This window comes from Taudactylus pleione, unplaced genomic scaffold (assembly GCF_031769625.1).
Source record: "Taudactylus pleione unplaced genomic scaffold, aTauple2 ptg000018l, whole genome shotgun sequence".
NCBI classification, from domain to species: Eukaryota; Metazoa; Chordata; class Amphibia; order Anura; family Myobatrachidae; genus Taudactylus; species Taudactylus pleione.
Genome location: NW_028284420.1, coordinates 18685897 through 18705953, shown reverse-complemented (window position 1 = coordinate 18705953; position 20057 = coordinate 18685897). Strand labels below are relative to the sequence as shown.

The 20057-nt window shown below is 41.3% G+C and overlaps 1 protein-coding gene across 1 annotated transcript in view; it reads right to left on the bottom strand.

The window, feature by feature from the left end:
- The window catches only part of COL9A3 (collagen type IX alpha 3 chain), a 72049-nt gene that overhangs the window by 15957 nt on the left and 36035 nt on the right, over window positions 1–20057 (bottom strand). The window contains exons 11-25 of the mRNA XM_088442809.1: window positions 18181–18237; window positions 13607–13660; window positions 13317–13370; window positions 13123–13176; window positions 12836–12889; window positions 12122–12175; window positions 10493–10546; window positions 9988–10041; window positions 9481–9534; window positions 8476–8520; window positions 8334–8387; window positions 7736–7789; window positions 6733–6786; window positions 3486–3557; window positions 1867–1902 (exon numbers count right to left, since the gene is read on the bottom strand). Coding sequence (XP_088298935.1) covers window positions 1867–1902; window positions 3486–3557; window positions 6733–6786; window positions 7736–7789; window positions 8334–8387; window positions 8476–8520; window positions 9481–9534; window positions 9988–10041; window positions 10493–10546; window positions 12122–12175; window positions 12836–12889; window positions 13123–13176; window positions 13317–13370; window positions 13607–13660; window positions 18181–18237 — 804 coding nt within the window. The remainder of the gene's footprint in view (window positions 1–1866; window positions 1903–3485; window positions 3558–6732; window positions 6787–7735; window positions 7790–8333; window positions 8388–8475; window positions 8521–9480; window positions 9535–9987; window positions 10042–10492; window positions 10547–12121; window positions 12176–12835; window positions 12890–13122; window positions 13177–13316; window positions 13371–13606; window positions 13661–18180; window positions 18238–20057) is intronic.

Genomic DNA, 20057 nt, shown 5'->3' with positions numbered 1-20057 from the left:
CTCAGGAAATGGAAGAAGCACCTAGGAGGTTTTCATCTGCTTAATGTTGAATTCTTACTTAAACTTTTACTATACTATATATACTGTATATATGTCTATACAGTGCAAAATTCCCATTTGAGGAGCAGAGGTGTAATCATTTCCTTGCCCATCAGGTGGTAAGAGGAACAAGGTGGAAAGATGTCAGTCTTTGAAGATTAGAATTTATGAATCCATTTAACAATTAATAAAATACTGAAATGAAGTCTGGTGCCTAAAGTAGATGCAGCCCCTGCTAGCATGTCTGCCGACACCACAATTTAATTTGGAGTTTAGGGTCCTTTTAAAGACACCATGGATAGGGAAATAGTGTCCTTTCAAAAAGCTCCATATTTCTTCAGGAACAATATTGCAGTTAGGTATCATCATGGCCTCAGTGGCCACAGATATCGGATTATGGGGAGAGACTCTCCATACAGATATCCAGGAGAAGATACACAGGGCTGATCGCGCCCCCCATTGGCTGTGCGCTGGGCTGAGGGGCACACATCGCCCCCCTCCCCAGTGCTGCAAATGTTTTGGTTTTTTCCCGAAGGGGGCGTGGCCACGCCTTCCACAATTAGGACACGCCCCCTACTTGGCCGCCGGGACCCGCTGCAGCATACAGATGATGGTCGTTCAGTGTGTATGAACAACCATCATCTGCACATATATCTACCCACCTTTGGAGTCCCTCAAGGTTCTGTTCTTGGCCCTAATTCAGAAGACCTAGATCATGTAAAAAAAAAATAGTAATCTGAATTTTTACATCCCCCCTCCCTCTACAACAGAACTTGACAAGAAGCAACTATTGTTAGCATTTACCTTGTTGCAACAGTGTTTGCAGAAGAGCTTATACACAGCTATCTACTACTTGTGCACTAAATAAATTCACTGCATGAAAAGTACCCCTGCGTTGTACAACTTTAACGCTGGATAAAATAATCTAGAATCTGTTTTGCTTATTTCTCACGCGTTATCGTCGGGATTAAATTGTCTGGAAGCCGGTGGTTGGCGTTCCGTCCGCTGGCTTTGGTAAACGTTTACCACGATTACTACTGGTAACATGTTTTCCTATATTTATAAAGAGCCCAAATATTATGCAGTGCTATAATTAGAGGGGGTCTTCATACAAGAAAAAAATACACACATGAAACAAATAAAGGTGGCCATAGGGGATGTAGTCAGGATTCCGGCGGCCGGAATGCCGACTGCCAGAATCCCGGCACTGAAAGCCCGGCATGGGACTAAAGATAGGTGTCTAAATACTGATGCCTATCATTAGCACCACGCCTGGCATACCGAACATAGGTAAGCCGGACGTCTTCCGGGGGAACTTAGGGTTAGGCACCCGCCAGGGAAGATTAGGGTTAAGCACCACCGGGGGAGGTTAGGGTTAGGCACCCGAGGGTTAGGTTTAGGGTGCGGGGAGGGGGATCTAGGGTTAGGCACCACCCCCGGAGTCTTCGGGTTAGGCACCCCCAAGGGAGGGTTAGGGGGGGGGAGAGGGGAGGGTTAACTATACTTACCAGACGGTGTAGGGATTTCCTGCTGTCGGGCTTCCAGGGTCGGGCTTTTAAGCCGTTGTGATTTCATATTCATACCCATAGATAAATTAGCTTACAATGTAACAGGTTCAAGAGATTGCATTGATAAAAGGACCGCACATTAACAGCACATAGAAAACATCTTAAATAGTAAATGCTGGTTTTTATGCGTTTTTACCCATTTTGCTATCAGACAAGCGCTAAATGTTGTTTTTAAGCAATTTTACAAGTTATCTCATCAGTTGTGGATAAAAAAAAAAATAAAGACATAAAAAACCCCCCAAAACATCTCTGAACTTACCTGACTACCCTTTGGTCCTGCAGCTCCTACAGGACCCTGGAGAAAAGAATTTTCAAAGTTAAATTATTGCATCATGTAACACATTCCTGTCGCAGTCGGCGTTCACTTCCCTTCGTCTTTAACAGGAAAACTTATTCCACTAATTGGCAACTAATTGAAGAATATAATGTGGGATTAAAGGCTTCATTTGTGGTATGTACAGTAAAGTTCAGGACACCTTACAATGGTGTAAACAAAGTCTGCTGGGTTTTAATGGGCATGCAATTATTTCTGGATTGTTAAATGGAGGGCAGTCAAGTTCCACTGCTCCAAACACATCAGATTTGTAGAGACGAAACCCTTTAATAGCAGGGGGTGCTGCAGCCCCCTTTCAAATTCCCCAAATAAAAGAAGATAAATATACACAACATCAAGCAAAAACTCTCTGGATAGCTTCACTATTGCATGAAACCCTTAATCAGTTACACGTATTGGATAACGGACACTCTACTATAAATTGTTTCTGTATTAGAAGTCACTGAGGAGCTCTCTGCGAGATAGTGTGTTTCTATATGTGTATCATAATAACTTATAGTTAGAAGATGATATATTAATAACTTTTTCTAAGCAACACAGAAGTGCCAATAGCAGAACCACCTTAGCAACTAAGTGCCATATTCAATATGTGGCGAAAAGTCAGATGACGTCATTTTCGCCAGTTTCACTTATCCCCATATTCAATTACAAATACTTTTTGCAGGTGCGAAAAGTCTTTGTAAAAAAACGGAAATAAGTTTCACCACTGTTTAGGTGGCGAAAAAAAGTGCAGAATTGGGGAATTGGGGTGTAGAATAATAAAAAAAAAAGCCCCTGCAGCCTTGTGAATGCCCCCTTAATGTAATCTGTGTCAACAAAATTTCAAAAAATTCTCAGGACACCCCAAAAAAGGTACGTTCATTTTGGGGGGGTGAAAAAAAATATATATTGGGGAACAAACTTAATAACTAGCGAAATATCCTCAGGAGGGGTCCCCATGTATGCGGCAGGTGTTTTCTAGAATGCAGGTGGTTGCGGCAGGTGAATTTTTAAGAATCATTTTAGGGACTTAAAAATATGCTTGCACCCATTTTCATGTACCCCAAATTTGATGGAAGTAGTTATGTTTTGCAAAAAAAAAAAAGCTATGTGCTATTCTTCATCACTTCTTCACAGGCGCATTTATGCACCTGCCGCGTCTATTTAAAAATCCCAATTACCTTCAGCAGGCCAAATCGGGGGTACCCATAGTGATCCCCCATGTCAGACCATCTTTAGGGGGTGCCAGGATGATTTCCCGAAATTTGACAGGACTTTGATACTTACCTTTCTGCCAGGTCCCGTTTTCGCCGGACCCTAATTGAATCCAGGGATAAGCGTGCACGCGCCAGATACTTTATCCCCTCCTAAAACGGTGATGATGGCGAGAAGTCCGACCTCGGACTTTTCACCTCAAATTGAATATGGCCCTATATCTGTTTGCTGCTTTGCTCTGTATTACCCAACATTTTGTCCCATAAAAACGTAGTTCAGACTCAACTGGAGTGAAGTAGTGTGGTTTCGATTTATAATGTAAATGTTGTGCCTGTATTCAAGTTTCTTACCCGTTCCCCAAATCCACCACGAATTCCAGTAGGGCCTGGTAAACCGGGGTCACCAATGTTGCCTTTTGGCCCCTGACAAAACAAAACATTTCAGTGTTAGACAATGTTAAATGAACAGTTTCAAAATTAACTTTAATACTAATTTTATAACATTTTCAGTTCCCAGCAAATCATTCTAACCTCACAGGACTACACCTCAAGCTGCATACACACGTAAAGATTTTCTGTCCAACCATCCAACTAGTTGATTGGTTGGAATGAAAATCTGGTAACGTATGGGAGTAACTGATGATCAGCAATTTGCTCCTAAATGCCAGAAAACAGACGAAAATGTTCGTCAGACAAGTTTGTTAAATGTTTGATCTAAACAATTTGTTCAAACAGTTTTTGTCCATTTTTTTTGGGAGCTAATTGCTGATTGTCATTTGCTTTCATAACTTACCAGATTTTCATTCCAACCAATCATCTAGTTGGCTGGTCGGACAGATAATCTTTACGTGTGTACCCAGACTTAGATGGAAAAAAGTTTATACCAACAAAATTTAATGGCTGGAGGTCACAGTGAAGGGATGGCTGAGAAGAGACTTAGGAATAATAGTTTGGACAGTGCTATAGTGGTGAAGAATTTCACAAGACCATTACCATAACATTTCTAATTATTTAAAAATGCCTATAGCAAGACAGTTTGGTCAATTTGACAACCTTATAAAAAAGATAATAATTAAATATTTAATAGCAGCTTATTAATACAGCATACTCATAGCCACAATTTTAGGTAACCTTCTATAGAAAATAAATATCAATATTGTAGATATCAAGTATACTGTTCTATTCTATAGTGATCACTATCTAGAAAAATTGTATGTATAGAAAATAAAAGAAAAAAAATAATAAAAAAAGGGAGATTCAAGTCAATTGATATAATTGGAGATAGTCAATTGTGTTTTATATACACGCAAAGACAAGCTGTTATTGTAGCTCCGGTGAGATCACTCACCGCTCCTCCGGAGACGTATGTCCCCTTAAGATATATGGCAGTGGATGGTGTAATATAGTTGATAGCCAAAGTGTTTATAGCCAAAGTGTTACACTGGAGCCGGCTTGTGACCCACCTTATAGCTCCGTTAAAGTCACTCACCGCTGGTATCCAAGCACTGTTGTATGAGCCAATGGAGCTGGCTTGCGTCCTGCCAGACAAAGCTCCGGTATAGTGATGCCCCCTTGCCTATCACGCACTGTGGTATATTGTATGGGACAATGGAGCTGGCTTGCGACCTGTCAGACAAAGCTCCGGTATGGTGACGCCCTCTTGCCTCTCACGTGCTGGATTCCAATTAAGCGGTGTTGTGGAAACACTTGTGAGTATTGCTACAAAGTAGCCAACATCCTCCTGGCCAGTAATACGCTGGTTCAATTATCACAATATATCTACAATATTGATATTTATTTTCTATAGAAGGTTACCTAATATTGTGTCTATGAGTATGCTATATTAATAAGCTGCTATTAAGTATTTAATTATTATATTTTTGATAAGGTTGTCAAATATTTGTGTAAATTGACCCATATATGCATTTTTAAATAAATAGAAATTTTATGGTAATGGTCTTGTGAAATTCTTCACCACTATAGCGCTGTGCAAACGATTACTCTTTTTTGACTATTGGGCTGGCTACCCATTCACTGCTGCTCTTAGAGGTGATTAGGGAAACGCCTACCTCCCAGCGCCTAGTGAAAATATCTAGTTGTATTTAGAGAAGAGACTTAGGAGCTGATGCAGAATGTCCTGATTACAGAGTATATCTTGGGTGTTTGCATTCTGCACATGCTCCAGAATGGATCATACTATGGGGTATATTTACTAAAGTGAGAGTTTTTAGAAGTGGAGATGTTGCCCATAGCAACCAATCAATCATATTCTACTTAACATTTAACTAGCACCTTCTAGAAGATAATAGCTAGAATCTGACTGGTTGCTCTGGGCAACATCTCCACTTCTAAAAACTCACTTTAGTAAATACAGGTATACCCCTATGAGTGATACAGTGTAGTTGCATCTCTACTTGCGACTGAAGGGGCATTACTGGCTTGTAACATGGAATTGCATGTAGGCAAAGTTCAGAGAGGTTGTACTGTTGGAATTGCAGTTGTGCATACGTGGAGTATTTGTATTTTTATACCTATATTTTGCACCAAGGATAGGGCTGATGCACTAAGGATGTGGACACCTGTGAAGCCACGAGTACGGATATGGGCTACCTGGCCCCAGAGATGTATGCATCTCTATATATGGGTGAATATATGTGCAAGGCTTTTCAGTAGTACAAGGACAGTTTTAAGAATATTTTCAGTCCTCCAGTTTTCTAGAATGTCCTCAGTAGTGCTACTAACATCTCACTTGCACTGTAACCATCTCTATTTCTGCTTTGTTGCTCAGAGCATTGAGATAACATATCAGAACTGCACAGAGAAATATAAATACTAGATTGAGCATTACAATGCTTATAATGTATTGTGCCACAGCTCCCCATGGGACTAAAATGCCACCAACCGACCTGTTGTCACCTTATGAAGATAGGTAATATCACCAACCTTGTATATTATTCCATATATTTATTACAGTAGATAAATGAAAACTTCAACTGATAAATGACAAAAAAATATATAAAAATGATCCTTATAAGTGTGTCCCAAAAACAGTTATATTCTAACAGGTATATGATAATAGAGTCCACCATCATCCCTGATCAGTACAGGATATCCACCTTCACTAATAATCAGTCACTATTATGATGTGAGACAATGGAATTCTATCTATCTATCTATCTATCTATCTATCTATCTATCTATCTATCTATCTAATGAAGGGACAGGGATAACAGACGCAGCTTACAATTGTAGCCAGTACAGGCAGCCTCGCCTTCAGTGCATTCACTAGTGGTTTTATCACCATACCTTAATGGTAAATATCTACATACACTGCGGTGCTTGATGTTAATTCCAAGGTCGGCAAGTCATATTATCATAATGAAAGCAACTATAGCATTATTAATAAATGAGAAACCTCACAGGTTCATGTCTATAATAGATTCCTTTATTTGGTGATCAATTAATTTTGTTTTGTGCATTCCCGATAATGTCCATCAGTCATAATTTGCTTGATGAACTTCTCCCACACGGATTTGAATGATCTAGTTTTTCTTCGGAATCATTGTGTTCCACTATTTTGAAGCAATGAAATACTGACCTGAAATCCTCGCACTCCGGATGTTCCAATGGGTCCTTGCAGACCAACACCACCCTGAGGAGACAAGTACAAGGATGAGCATTGTGCATGTGTGAGATATGGACCCTTCCCACGTTGTGGTTAGTTTAGTCCACTGGATCCCAATCCCACCAACAGCATACATGTATTTTTATCATTACAGATCATAGGAGTGTCTCAGTTTCTCATGTAAAATATTATGGGTGCCTCAAAGTGGGGTTTGCTCCTCTTTTTTGCAGGACACTTCAGTTAGACTATAGATATGTAGTGGGTGGCTTTACAGCTGTTTATGAACTACATATCTCAGAATATCTTGCTAATAATGTAATTGCATTTCAGCAACAGCTAAGCATATTTGGGAGGATATTTTCATTATTCTTTAGCTAACTTTCTGATTATTCTATCAACTGTCTCCCATCCCATTCCATGGGAATTACCACGACTGAGGAAAATCAGGTTTCCTAATGGCTTCCATCACAAAAGTGTCAGGTCATTCATTGGCCTCCCCAGATGTCAGGAAGAGCACAGACAAGACACTGACACATGTACAATGGCTCTTTTCCAGTGTGACCACACATCTGCCCATTTACTGCACTGTTTATTTTGATCTTAAGCCTATTTTAGACAAAAATAGAGTACAAGAAAACAGTGCCTAGAACTATGAGGTTTGAAATAAATAGATTTTAGACAAAGCTGGATATAAATATATACAGAAATTAAGTTAAGGCATTTGTTATATATGTTTTGAGACTTAAAGAGCACGTGAATCATGTTAGTGATCAGCCGACAAAATGGCTGATTTCACTGTGTGTAGGGAACAGCCACATATTAGGCACCAAACACAAGGAGACTGCTGCTCTGCGTGAGTAAGGGCACAGACAAAAACCGGAAAGAGGTGACCCATACAGTGAGTCAGCTAAACATTAGCATTATGTGAACGTGACTAAATGTGACACATAGGGGTCACAATCATGTGTCTACTTACAGCGCCTCCTCTGGGTCCAGTCTCTCCTCTTTCTCCTGGAGGACCAGCTTCACCCTGTAACAGGAAACACACTCTGCCCTTTAGGCACAGATTTTGCAGACAGACCTTGAAACATTCTACAGTGAGATGAAGTACAGAAACTACATAAACACATCATGCGCAGTTTTCTAAAATCGTAGTGGAACTTCATATATAAATAAATGTTAATATGTTTTTACAGATTGCAAACTTTAGTTTGCCTTTACAATCAGTATTTAGTACAACTATACATAAAGATAGAAGCAGATGATACTTATTCTGAAAACAACTGTTTTCCGATTTCCATTATAAAAACACACACCACTGAGACTTGTCAGACATCGTTTTGTGTGCTTTACTGTATACAAAGTGTGTGTGTATATATATATATATATATATATATATATATATATATATATACACACACACATATACACACACACACGTAAATGCATTCCCCTATATACTACATGGGAAGGACGTCACACAGAGGGGTGTTTGGCCATTTTGTGTCCCACCTACAATCAGTATGGTAGTTGGGTGCATACATTGTTGCAGTTGGGTGTTGGGGGATACATACGGGAATACCTGGCTCTCCAGAGGGACCAGATTCTCCCAGTTCTCCATGGCTACCCTGAAAGAGGAATCAATCAGTTATCTAATAAATCTGTGACAGATAAATAAATAAATTGGTTGTGGCCCTTGATGTGTTAATTACTTACCAGCTGACCTTTCTCTCCTTTTGTTCCAGCCTTGCCCGGAAGACCCTAATGGAACAGAATGAGAAGAGAGTATGTGATATTGCAATCCTGTAGGTCAGGGGCATAATGTGCTGTTCTAGGAATGCGATTTTGGAGTCCTTGGGTTGTCAGATAAACATTCAATTGGTGATTGTCACTTTTGGTGTCCCTAGACAATAGCACACTGACACTTGGTATCCTAGCAGAATAAAAATGAACCAGCACAGTAATAGAGGGCACCAATGTCAAGTCTCTTAATAGCAATGGCTCAGTGTTAAACTGGATCTATCTTAACTACACTATTCTTAAGTTATAATATTTTTGTTCTATTTATTCCAACCCTTCTAATGTTTACATTGCCATCTGTGAATTCCATACTCGAAACAATCGAATCCTGGCACAAATGATATATAAATGACATATCACATTTTCCTAAATTTTTTTTAATTTTTTTAGAACACCTACTATTAAGCCAGCCATCTAACTAGATACACTAAAGGGCACCTTTTCTGTACTAAATCAATATTCATTGGAATGCTGCCCATCAATGCACTAGGAATCAGTGACATCACTGAGATACTTCCTGGCATGTCACTGGTCTCTCCATTCTCAGCACATGGCTCAGCTATGTCAAAGAATCCTAGTAAACTGATAGGCTGAAATAAATAGCACAAATGTTGGTCAAACCCACAAAATGACTGCTCCCTCCGGTACTCTGTACTTCACCCATTTCACTTTTTATTTATGCTGCCCAGTTTTTATTACTAAACCCTGCATTGTCATTTTTAAGGATGTTAGTATTGACATATCTATTATATCCCCTCCTTCTGTTTTGCTGGCATCCATTAAACAATATAAATTAACTTACAAATCCATTTGAGTATTTTAACTAGATTGCCTACTAATTCAACTTCAAAATATACCAGGTAAATAAAATGTACAAAAATAGGGACCAATGGTCATTCTGCTGCTGTGCGATATACTTACTGGTAGTCCGTTGGGACCCTTCTCACCAGAAACTCCTATCTTTCCTGAATCACCCTGAAATACACAATAACCAAGATATTACGGCTAAAGGTCACATCAATAGCGCCATAAGCACAGCAATGGGCGCTGCGGAATGATCAGTATTGCGTTGCATAAAATACTATAAGCGCAAATAGGGGGTCTTGCAGAAATCCCTTAATAGATATACACCTTTACAGCTTTCAGCAACTCTCTTAGCAAATTCTACTGATTCTGTACTCCCAAATATGCTATATGTGCTTCATATGGAAACTTTTCTAACACCTCCTGCTTGAAATCCAAAACGTCAGAAGGTTTGTGAGCCCCCACTTTCACGGTCTGTATTCATACTGAAAATAAAGGCCAAGGGAACTTGTGTCCTCCTGCTCCACTTCTGGAAGTATACATTAAATAACAAAGACAGCTCAATAATCCTGTGTGAAATCATGCTCCATATGAGTAACCCATAACTTCCCTACCAGTACAAACCTTCTCACCATCCAGGCCAGAAGTTCCATCTCGTCCATCCTTCCCAGGCATTCCCTAGGAAAACAAATATGCAAGGTCAGCACTGGATCATGGTCAGGCTGGGATACATCCAGTCAGTGCCCAATCATTTTACTTCTAAATGCAGAGATCATCAGGTTCAGAAACAGGTTCTGCAGCATCCATAAGAGAATATGGAACTGCACCTAGATTATAGTGCCTGCAATGTTCTGTTCTCACAGGAATATAAATAGAATGCCACTTGGCCTGCAAATCCATGCTCTTCCCTGTGACACTGTGTGCGGCAGCTGCATGCAGGAATTGTACTTTTGTAGTTCATGAATGGCACATATCATCTAGAAATATCCATGTTTGATATTTTATAGACTCTATTATAGTTGTATATGCAAATCACATATCTGCAAACTCTATTGAAAGCTGGTATCTGCATCTTTCATTTCATCTAGGTGCGTTTCCACAGACATTTGTAAAGGGCCTGATTACTTACTGGTTCTCCTATAGGACCAGAACCCCCTGGCATCCCTTTAGGACCAGCTTTACCCTAAAAGAGAAGCAACACCAAATGATCAGATAGATAAATACTGAAGGTATATGTCTCAGAGGTTGGATATACTAGGACAGTCTCTTAGGACAACAGTCTAATTATTCAGACTCTATAACATATTCATTCAACATATCATTCTGTACCATAGATGGAATAGTATGCTGAGTAATATGACCCCCAGATTAGATTTATTGACCTTAAAAGGAAGCAACTCCGCAAACTTAGTACTTTCATAGTTTTTAGGTCACAGGCCCAAATGCTTTTATTTATATGTGGGCCTACGGCTCACCCCACATTAGTGGCATTCACACCTCTTTACAGTGCATGATGCTTAGCTGGAAAAAATATGACATAATTGCAATGTACTACATTTTAGCCATTACATCAGTATTTCTCCAATTCCGACCCAGCCAAATACACAGAACTCATCTATCCAATAAAGTAATCCTCTATACATGACCTATTGGCTACACCGGAGGATCAGATTTTAGAATCAATCACAGTATAAAGCACATCTTACATTCTGGATCTGCTCAACAACCCCCCCCCCCCCCAGCCCCTCACAAACAAAATATGTTGAATAATTAATAATATGGATGTGATATCCAAGCTGATCTCTTCTGATTGGCTAAACTGAATATGCCATAGCACATACATGACCTTGCAATGTATAAGCCACTTAGATTTATCATTTGAGCTAGCTGTGCTGAACCAATGTTAGGGAGATGGTTATTTCAGTTATGATCCGGACTAAAGTTTAAGAATAACAAAATAAATAAGAACAAAAATCAGTGGGCCAAGAAATGTAAAATAAAATGTTTCAAATGGGAGATGTCCCTGTATTTCTAGTACACAAGGGGTCTGATACAGAGCCTTCCCATCCAGGTTCCATTACTTCATATATTAGCCATGAGTCTCTGCCCTGTCCTGGCGCAAGACCATTTAGTTCATCTATTTAAATGCTACGGGCACAAAATCTAAAATAATCTCATATATCCCTAGTAAAGACCTATAAACAATAGTAATATAAACAACATCCCAGTGAACACTACAGGGGCACTACTTACAAGAGATAGAAGCATATTAATGTTACTAATGCAATAGAAACAGTACATACAATATACAGTACAGTAATGAGATTATATAACAAGAAACAATGCATTGTAATGCACATCTGCCAGGAATCTGCTATGCTTTTCACTTTCTAAGCTAAATTATAATGATTACAATTAGTGACTATGTACACTGCAGGGTATGCTATGCCATATAACACTGCCTACTGGTTATCACTATAATGATAACTACAACAAACTACTGTAGTTATCACAGTAATAGTGGGTATGCATGTGTAATATAAACAGTTATACAATGGTTAGATATACAATTACAATGTACGCAGAGATTGCACTGTGTAAAGATGGTCATAATGGATGGAAGCCATTTCTAAACTGGCCTACTAGAAAAACTATTTATTTACAAATGTAGAAGTAGCTAACCAAGACAGTGTATTTGTGCCCATCCAGTCTATTATTGACAATGGGATAGTCCAAACAAGCCATGTATGTCACTTACAGTTTCACCCTTTGGTCCTTGGTATCCCTGATGTCCTCTTACTCCTTGATCCCCCTGAAATTAAAAATAGACAGATTGATGGGCAGAATACCATTTTGACTAATAATCGGTAAATTCCCTAGATAATGGTGTTGAAAACTTGCAATATCTACAGTTATTTAGCCATTCATTCAATGCATTCTTAATCCTTTGTGTACTCTAAGCAGTGCTGTTTATTTTCATCAACCCTTGGATAAACAAAATGGCTCTGTGGATACAACTGTATACAATGCACAGGACAAAGCTGATCTGTGTCATATTGGAAGGCAATGAAAATAAACAACTCATATATAATTTCTGTTTGCAACCACAAGACGTTTCCTCTATTATGTCGTACTGGCCATTAGGGAGCTAAAGCTTAGCAAATGACTACTATTACAATAATAGTTATTCCAGTTGGGTCTCTGGGGTGGGCTGTATCTAATTAAACAGGTTTCCTTTCTCCGGGCTGAATGCAGAGTAACGGGCTTTACTTTCCCTTTCTGATCCCTGTGTCACCTTCAGAGTAAACAAACATTGGATAATATTATTATCATGTACACTTGGGGCTATGGCCGGTGTGCGGTCACTATGTCGACAGTTGGCCACTCTGAGTCACACAGGGCAAGGGCTACAGTTGTGATGGAGCCAATAAGCAGTTACATGATGCGGAACATGCCTCAAGTTCATACGTACAGCTTTCCCAGGAGGTCCTGGCCGGCCAGGGGGTCCCCTAACTCCAGTGGGTCCCTGAAAAGAAAAGAGACAGAATAAATACAATCACAGGTATCTGCACCAATAAGAAAAGACAACAATAGATCAAACTCATACATGATGCCGTTTAATATATACATGAGCACATGGGTCTGGTACACTAAAATATATTACTTATAGACAGAAATATAATATTAAAGCATGATACGTTCAAATGCAATACAAAGTGGATGCATAGTACACATAAAATGTGACTGATGAGTACTCACCCTGTCTCCTGCTGCTCCCTGGGTTCCAACTAAGCCCCTCTGGCCTCTTGGGCCCTACAAAGAAGGATGGAGTAATTAGCAATGAAGTGCACAGTCACACACACATCACCTCTAATTTGTTTTACCACTTTAGCATTTTACAGTCATGTTTTATCTCACAGACCATGATGTGACTGTAATGTAGTTTTATTTACCTGTAAGCCCACACTGCCAGGGATTCCTGGTGACCCGGGTGGGCCTGCCTCTCCCTGTGGATAAGGATACACAGTCAGATCATGTGAATAACGTGACAGATTTACCAGCTAATAGTGAGATGTTGCAAATATCAGTTATAAGACAGTAATGTAACTAAGACCATGAACCACAGTGTAATATGGCCACACAAAAAATGTTAATAAAATATTACATAAAGCTATTTTGATGATAGGCCTAACTGTATAGGCAGTATCCGACACATGGCACTTAATGTATTATCTCTCATTACCTTTTGTCCATCCTTTCCGATCTCCCCTCGCTCTCCTTTATTGCCAGTGTGACCCTGTAATATATAGACAGGGAGATTAATACATGGTTTAGAGAACACACTGAGGAATAAACTCCATCTAAACTGGACACAGTGTAACAGAAGACCAGTCAGTCACATTAGGGTACTAACATAGATAATATTAAAGATCCATTAAATTGTAACCATGTATTAGATTAGTAATGGTGCTCCAGTTTCCTCCCACAGTACGGCACAAATGTATTGATTGGTAGGATAAAATGAGGGATTAATGTTTTCCCAACACTGCTGTGCCTCATTTTGTGTAAAGAGATAGACTGTAGGCAAGAGTATTTTTTTAACCATTTTGTTCCCTAGATTTTGAAAATCACAAGAGGAGCAGGGGAAAAATATATGAACAATGCTTTTGCTAATTACATCTCCTACAAATAGGCTCCTTTGTTAAAGATCCAAGAACAATGGTCCTGACAATTTCATCAGCAGTGATCAGGCTCCTCTTGGGAGCGGAGATTCATTATATGAACCTGATATCGTCAGATAGCATTAAGTCACTGCTGGTAAAGGGAATGAAACAGATGGACAGGACCTGAGATAGGATCCAGCCCTTAGAGATAAGACTTGAAAAAAAGTAATCCAGCAGACTGTAAAAAGTGCTATTTTGGAATGGAGGAACCAGAGGCTGGATAGAAGGCTGTGGGATATATTTATTAAGCCTTAAATGGAGATAAAGTGGACGGAGATAAAGTACCAGCCAACCGGCTCCTGCCTTTTTTCAAACACAGCCTGTGACATGACAGATAGGAACTGATTGGCCAGTACTTTATCTCCATTCACTTTATCTCCATCCAAGGCTTACTACATAGACTCCTGTGTCTGGAGACCAGAGGGAGACTGGGTGTTCCATGAGCAGAATGTGAGAACTGGTACAGGGACAGAGTGACTGAGGAATCAAAGCACCACTGTAGGACTGTAAGGATCAGAAAGTCGTCCTCCATCTGAAATCCTTATAGATCTGTGTGATACCAAATCCGGGTGACTGTGTAGCACGACTGGCAGCATCAGGAGAACATCCTCTGTAGCCTAGGATGAAGCCCAGACCAGATACCGAAAGGATGCCTAATAAGAGACTGGCAAATCTATATACTTGTGTGTTTTGTGTCATTTGCTGTAGGATGACCACAAGGTCTATGTAGCCAAGTCATTTGTTGCCATTGGTGCTTTTGTGTACAGAAAACATCATTATTTCTTTTTCTGGGCATGTTCCCAGGCCCACAGAACTGAAGGGTTATAGTCTAAAGGTAATTGCTGATCTGGGGCACAAATCTTTACTGGAGTCACTCCAGACATGCTTTCCCACACACAGCCATGGTAAATAGCTTGTGGGTGCCCCGGTAGTGTGACCATTTGGGTTCTGATAAAATGGACCCTAGTAAAAAGAGAGGGAAGGGGGTCTCAACTGCACAACCTAATTTTAAACATAATAAGAGGTGCCACCATTCTGATATTTGTAGTGCCATGTAAGGAAAAGAAAATGCATACTCTAAGCACTAAGAATATTGACAGTCAAAACAATTATGATAAACTCTAAAATTAACATGGAGTATAAGTGAGATTCTTAGGATGTTTGGCCAAAAATGCGTGCCCACCCACCACGTCAAGGTGAACCCCCAGTCCAAAAGTAACCCTAGTATAAGAGAGTTTGTGTGGTAGGGAGTATAGACTCTATGCTACAATAGGGCAGGGACTGAGGTCTCTATACAAATGGTGCAATACAAATAAGGGATAATAATAATTAGGATAATAATAGTTCCCATTACAGTTCTGTACTATGCAAAATCATATAATACAGAGAATTTGAAACAATCAATCACAGCATGGTAAAAAAAATAAAAAAATCTTGCAGATAATGTTACTATAGTTCAATCACAAGGAATCCAGTAGATCGAATCAAATGAGTAATTAAAAAAAAAAAGGAATTCCAATAGATGTCATCACAGCTCTGTGTAAACTCCACCTGATTACTGCTCAATGTGTCAGGGCAACTAAAATCATACTATAATGAGGTATCCAATCAGACTGAATGAGTGCAAACAGTTAATAAATCATATTAAACCTCAAGGAAACAAGGAACACATTAGACCTGGCCAATCATGTCTAAACTTAATTGCAGTTCATAATATGAGAGAATCCAACACAAATTCTGTGGTTATTATCGCAGTTCTGTAAAAACCAGGATCCCAACATCTCACTTATGCCCCTATTAAACCAAAATTCCAGGTATTACCCGGGATTTGGAACACGGTTCCAACCCGGGACAGACCCAAGACAAACCCTATTCACATTGCAGCTCCAAACTGCACACAGGTGCTGTAAGTTTTCTGACGTCGCTTGGAGATTACATAATCTCTAAACGCAGTTATCTGTCTGTTCCTATGTTGTAAATGGGACCTTGGTCGGATGACCCAGGTCACCAGTTTACACTGCCCCGTAACCCGGGTCCAACCCTGCTCCCTACGCTGGTTGGATTGCCGTGTCACTGGACCACGGTTATTTCTCAGGGACCCTTTTACACTGAGCCACAACCCAAATTTACACGGCAATAACCCAGGTTATTTGGCCAGTGTAAAATGGGGTATTAGAAGCATATTTACTAATCATCAGGTCCTAGACCTGATAATTAAAATTATTAAGTTCTGCTGGAATGTACTAATTACACACGCAGGGACGGGGGCTTTGAAAGGACGCCATGCTACTGCAAATGTGCGATCTTCTGATCACGCATATGCAAATGGTGAATGCTCGGAAAGGAATTCTACGGATCCCCCTCTCGGTACTTTTTGCAATGTAGCCTATAGACTACATCTTCATATGGCGTCAGCCATAGCCGTGCTAGATTTTTTGGTGCCATGTGCCAGAAAGAGTATTGGCACGCCCCTCATTTTTCAAAGGGACATAATGCACCCAAAAAAGGGGAATGGCTTCATGGGGAAGGGCCAGGGAAGAGAAAGGAGAGGCCAGGAGATGCTGGGGACGAAATAAGAGGAAGCTACAAGCAAGAATGATAATAAACAGAAATTTGACAGGCCCAAACAGCGCCCCCTGACCTGTGGTGCCCTGTGCGATGGCACCGGCCGCACTACCCTAGCTACGGCCCTGGCGTCAGCTACCGAGGCCAAGCAAATTAGTCAAGAAAGCAGCCCCTATAGGTTTCTATGGAAGCTGCTTTTGCAAACAAAACCCGGGGATCACTGCAGATATCTCCAGTATTTGCTGCATTCCCCTAGACATACATTCAGGGGATACTTATTATTTGTGGATACCTACCGAAAACTGTTTTTTTGGAGGATATCCCGCAAATAATAATTGATAAATAGGCCCCTTAAAGAACCAGATAGATCACAACTAGGTAGACTATGAAATCGAGTAGATCATACAAAATTATTTCAAACAAGGCAATTTCCTTCAGGTCAAACCATGCAATATTGATCAGGGAATCCACATATAATAGTCATATATTAGGCACTGTAGATCATAGCACAGACCAAAAAACAAGTGATATTGCACACTGTGAATCTAATTCATTAGCAGCTTAGTATAATGTTACATAGTGCTGTTTTACCTACTGTATCACTAACCAACATGCTGAGTCAATGCACAGGATCTATGTTCATTAGTGTGAGCACAGGAAAGGATGTAGGTTGAACGTAAAGTCTATGAACGTGTACATGTGTTAAAATGGGCCACGGAGCAAGCTACAGGTTCGGTATATTTTGATGTCATTCATTATATCAACATGAGAATGTCGACATGCTTGTCATCGCTATCGCTAACCCCTAACCTTCCCTCTAATGCCTGACCCTAACTTCAACTCCCACAGCCTAACCCTGACCCTCACTGTAATGGCTAACCTTAACCCTCCCTTCCTATAGCCTATCCCTAACCATCCCCTCCTATAACCTAACCCTGCCCCTCCTCCTAATGCCTAACCTTAACCCTCCCCTCCTGTAGCCTATCCCTAGCCCTCCCCCAAGTGCCTATCCCTAACACTCCCATCCTGAAGCCTAACCCTCCAGTTCGTGCAAAATGTCAACATTAAATGTTGACATTGTGCCATGTTGATGTTTTGCAGATGTCCACATCATAACTTTCAGCACTGTGGTGTCGACATTATGATTGCCGACATAATGACTGCATCTCACCTGGATCACTTCATAAATTGCAATTTATGAAATTATTTCTTTGTTTACAAGTTAACTATATCAGAGATGAAATAAAGATAATAAATTGTTAATGTCAAATGTTAAAAAAAGCAACAACCTGTAAAGATGTAAATAGGAACACAGCAATGGGAATTTACTGTAACAAAGGTATTAAAATTTGTCCAAAATACCCCAGCACAATAGTGAAATATATGATCCATACAACAAGGAGGTCAGCTCATCAAGATCTAACTGAGTGTGACATGGATACCTAATGATCAATAAAACAACAACACATCAATGTAACAACAAAAGGGCAAATAGTATATAGTAAAAGTACGTTATAGGAAGGATTACCTTAAATCCTGGCATCCCAGGAGGGCCAGGTGGTCCTGGTGGACAAACAGCCGGGCACTAATTTAATAAAAAAAAAAAAAAAAAAAAAAAAAGAAGGATGGTTAATGCACAGCTTCAAATAAGGATGGAGAAGCATTTACTATGTTGTTATAGAATGCAGAATATCAGTATAGGCTGGTATCCTATGGAAAGCGGAAACACCCTGAGGAAAGGCCCTGTGGGGTCTTGAAACATTGGTCTTACTCAATACATCTTTATATCCATTTAAAAGTATTTTCCTTTCCATAGGATACTGGCCTGCTATTCAAGTTTCAGGAGGGTACCCTGGCAGATTGTCACATTATCCAGAGTAAATGAAAATGCCTTGTCCCAAGTTGCTCATCCCAGGGGTTGTGAGCTGGGGTGGGGACAGGGGCTGGCTGGCAACTTTTAGCCTGGGGGGCAAATGCATGCAGGCGGCCCTGGCAGAGGAGTAGCGTGTAGCCAGGGTGCCCGAAGAACGTGCGTGCTACGGCGCGGCCCCCCCTCAAGTGTTTCAGGGAGGAGGCGGGTCCATATGGGATTAATGTAAGGTAAAAATAAAGATTAGGGGCAGCCCCCTGTCATAGTGTCCATATGCAGTGCCCCCGTGTGCCACAGGAGAGAACAGGATGGATGCAGGCCTCCAGTAGTGCCCCCAGTAGTGATCCCCCCTATGCAGTGCCCCTAGTAGTAAGCCCCTTATATAGTGCCCCCAGTAGTGGTCCCCCCTGTGCAGTGCCCCTTGTGCCCCCAGTAGTAAGCCCTTTATATAGTGCCCCCAACAGTGGTACCCCCTATGCAGTGCCCCTTATATAGTGCCCCCAGTAGCAGTCCACCCCCCATGCAGTGCCCCCAATAGTGGTAACCCTTATGCAATGCCCCTTAAATAGTGGCCCCAGTTGTAGTTTTCCCCCTATGCAGTACCCCCAGTATTGCCCTTTATATAGAGCCCCCAGCAGTGGTCCCTCGATGCAGTGCCCCCAGTGGTAGTCCCCTCCCCCTATGTAGTGCCCCTAGTAGTAGTCCCCTCCCCTTGTAGTGCCCCTAGTAGTAGTCCCCCCCTTGTAGTGCCCCCAGTAGTAGTAGTCCCCCCCTTTGTAGTGCCCCCAGTAGTAGTAGTCCCCCCTTTGTAGTGCCCCCAGTAGTAGTAGTCCCCCCCTTTGTAGTGCCCCCAGTAGTAGAGTCCCCCCCTTCGTAGTGCCCCCAGTAGTAGTAGTCCCCCCAGTAGTAGTAGTCCCCCCCTTTGTAGTGCCCCCAGTAGTAGTAGTCCCCCCCCCTTGTAGTGCCCCCAGTAGTAGTAGTCCCCCCCCTTTGTAGTGCCCAAGTAGTAGTAGTCCCCCCCTTTGTAGTGCCCCAGTAGTAGTAGTCCCCCCTTGTAGTGCCCCCAGTAGTAGTAGTCCCCCCCTTGTAGTGCCCCCAGTAATAGTAGTCCCCCCCTTTGTAGTGCCCCCAGTAGTAGTAGTCCCCCCCTTTGTAGTGCCCCCAGTAGTAGTAGTCCCCCCCCTTTGTAGTGCCCCCAGTAGTAGTAGTCCCCCCCCTTTGTAGTGCCCCCAGTAGTAGTAGTCCCCCCCTTTGTAGTGCCCCCAGTAGTAGTAGTCCCCCCCTTTGTAGTGCCCCCAGTAGTAGTAGTAGTAGTCCCCCCCCTTTGTAGTGCCCCCAGTAGTAGTAGCCCCCCTTTGTATTGCCCCCAGTAGTAGTAGTCCCCCCAGTAGTAGTAGCCCCCCCTTTGTATTGCCCCCAGTAGTAGTAGTCCCCCCCCTTTGTAGTGCCCCCAGTAGTAGTATTGCCCCCAGTAGTAGTAGCCCCCCTTGCAGTGCCCCCAGTAGTAGTAGCCCCCCCTTTGCAGTGCCCCCAGT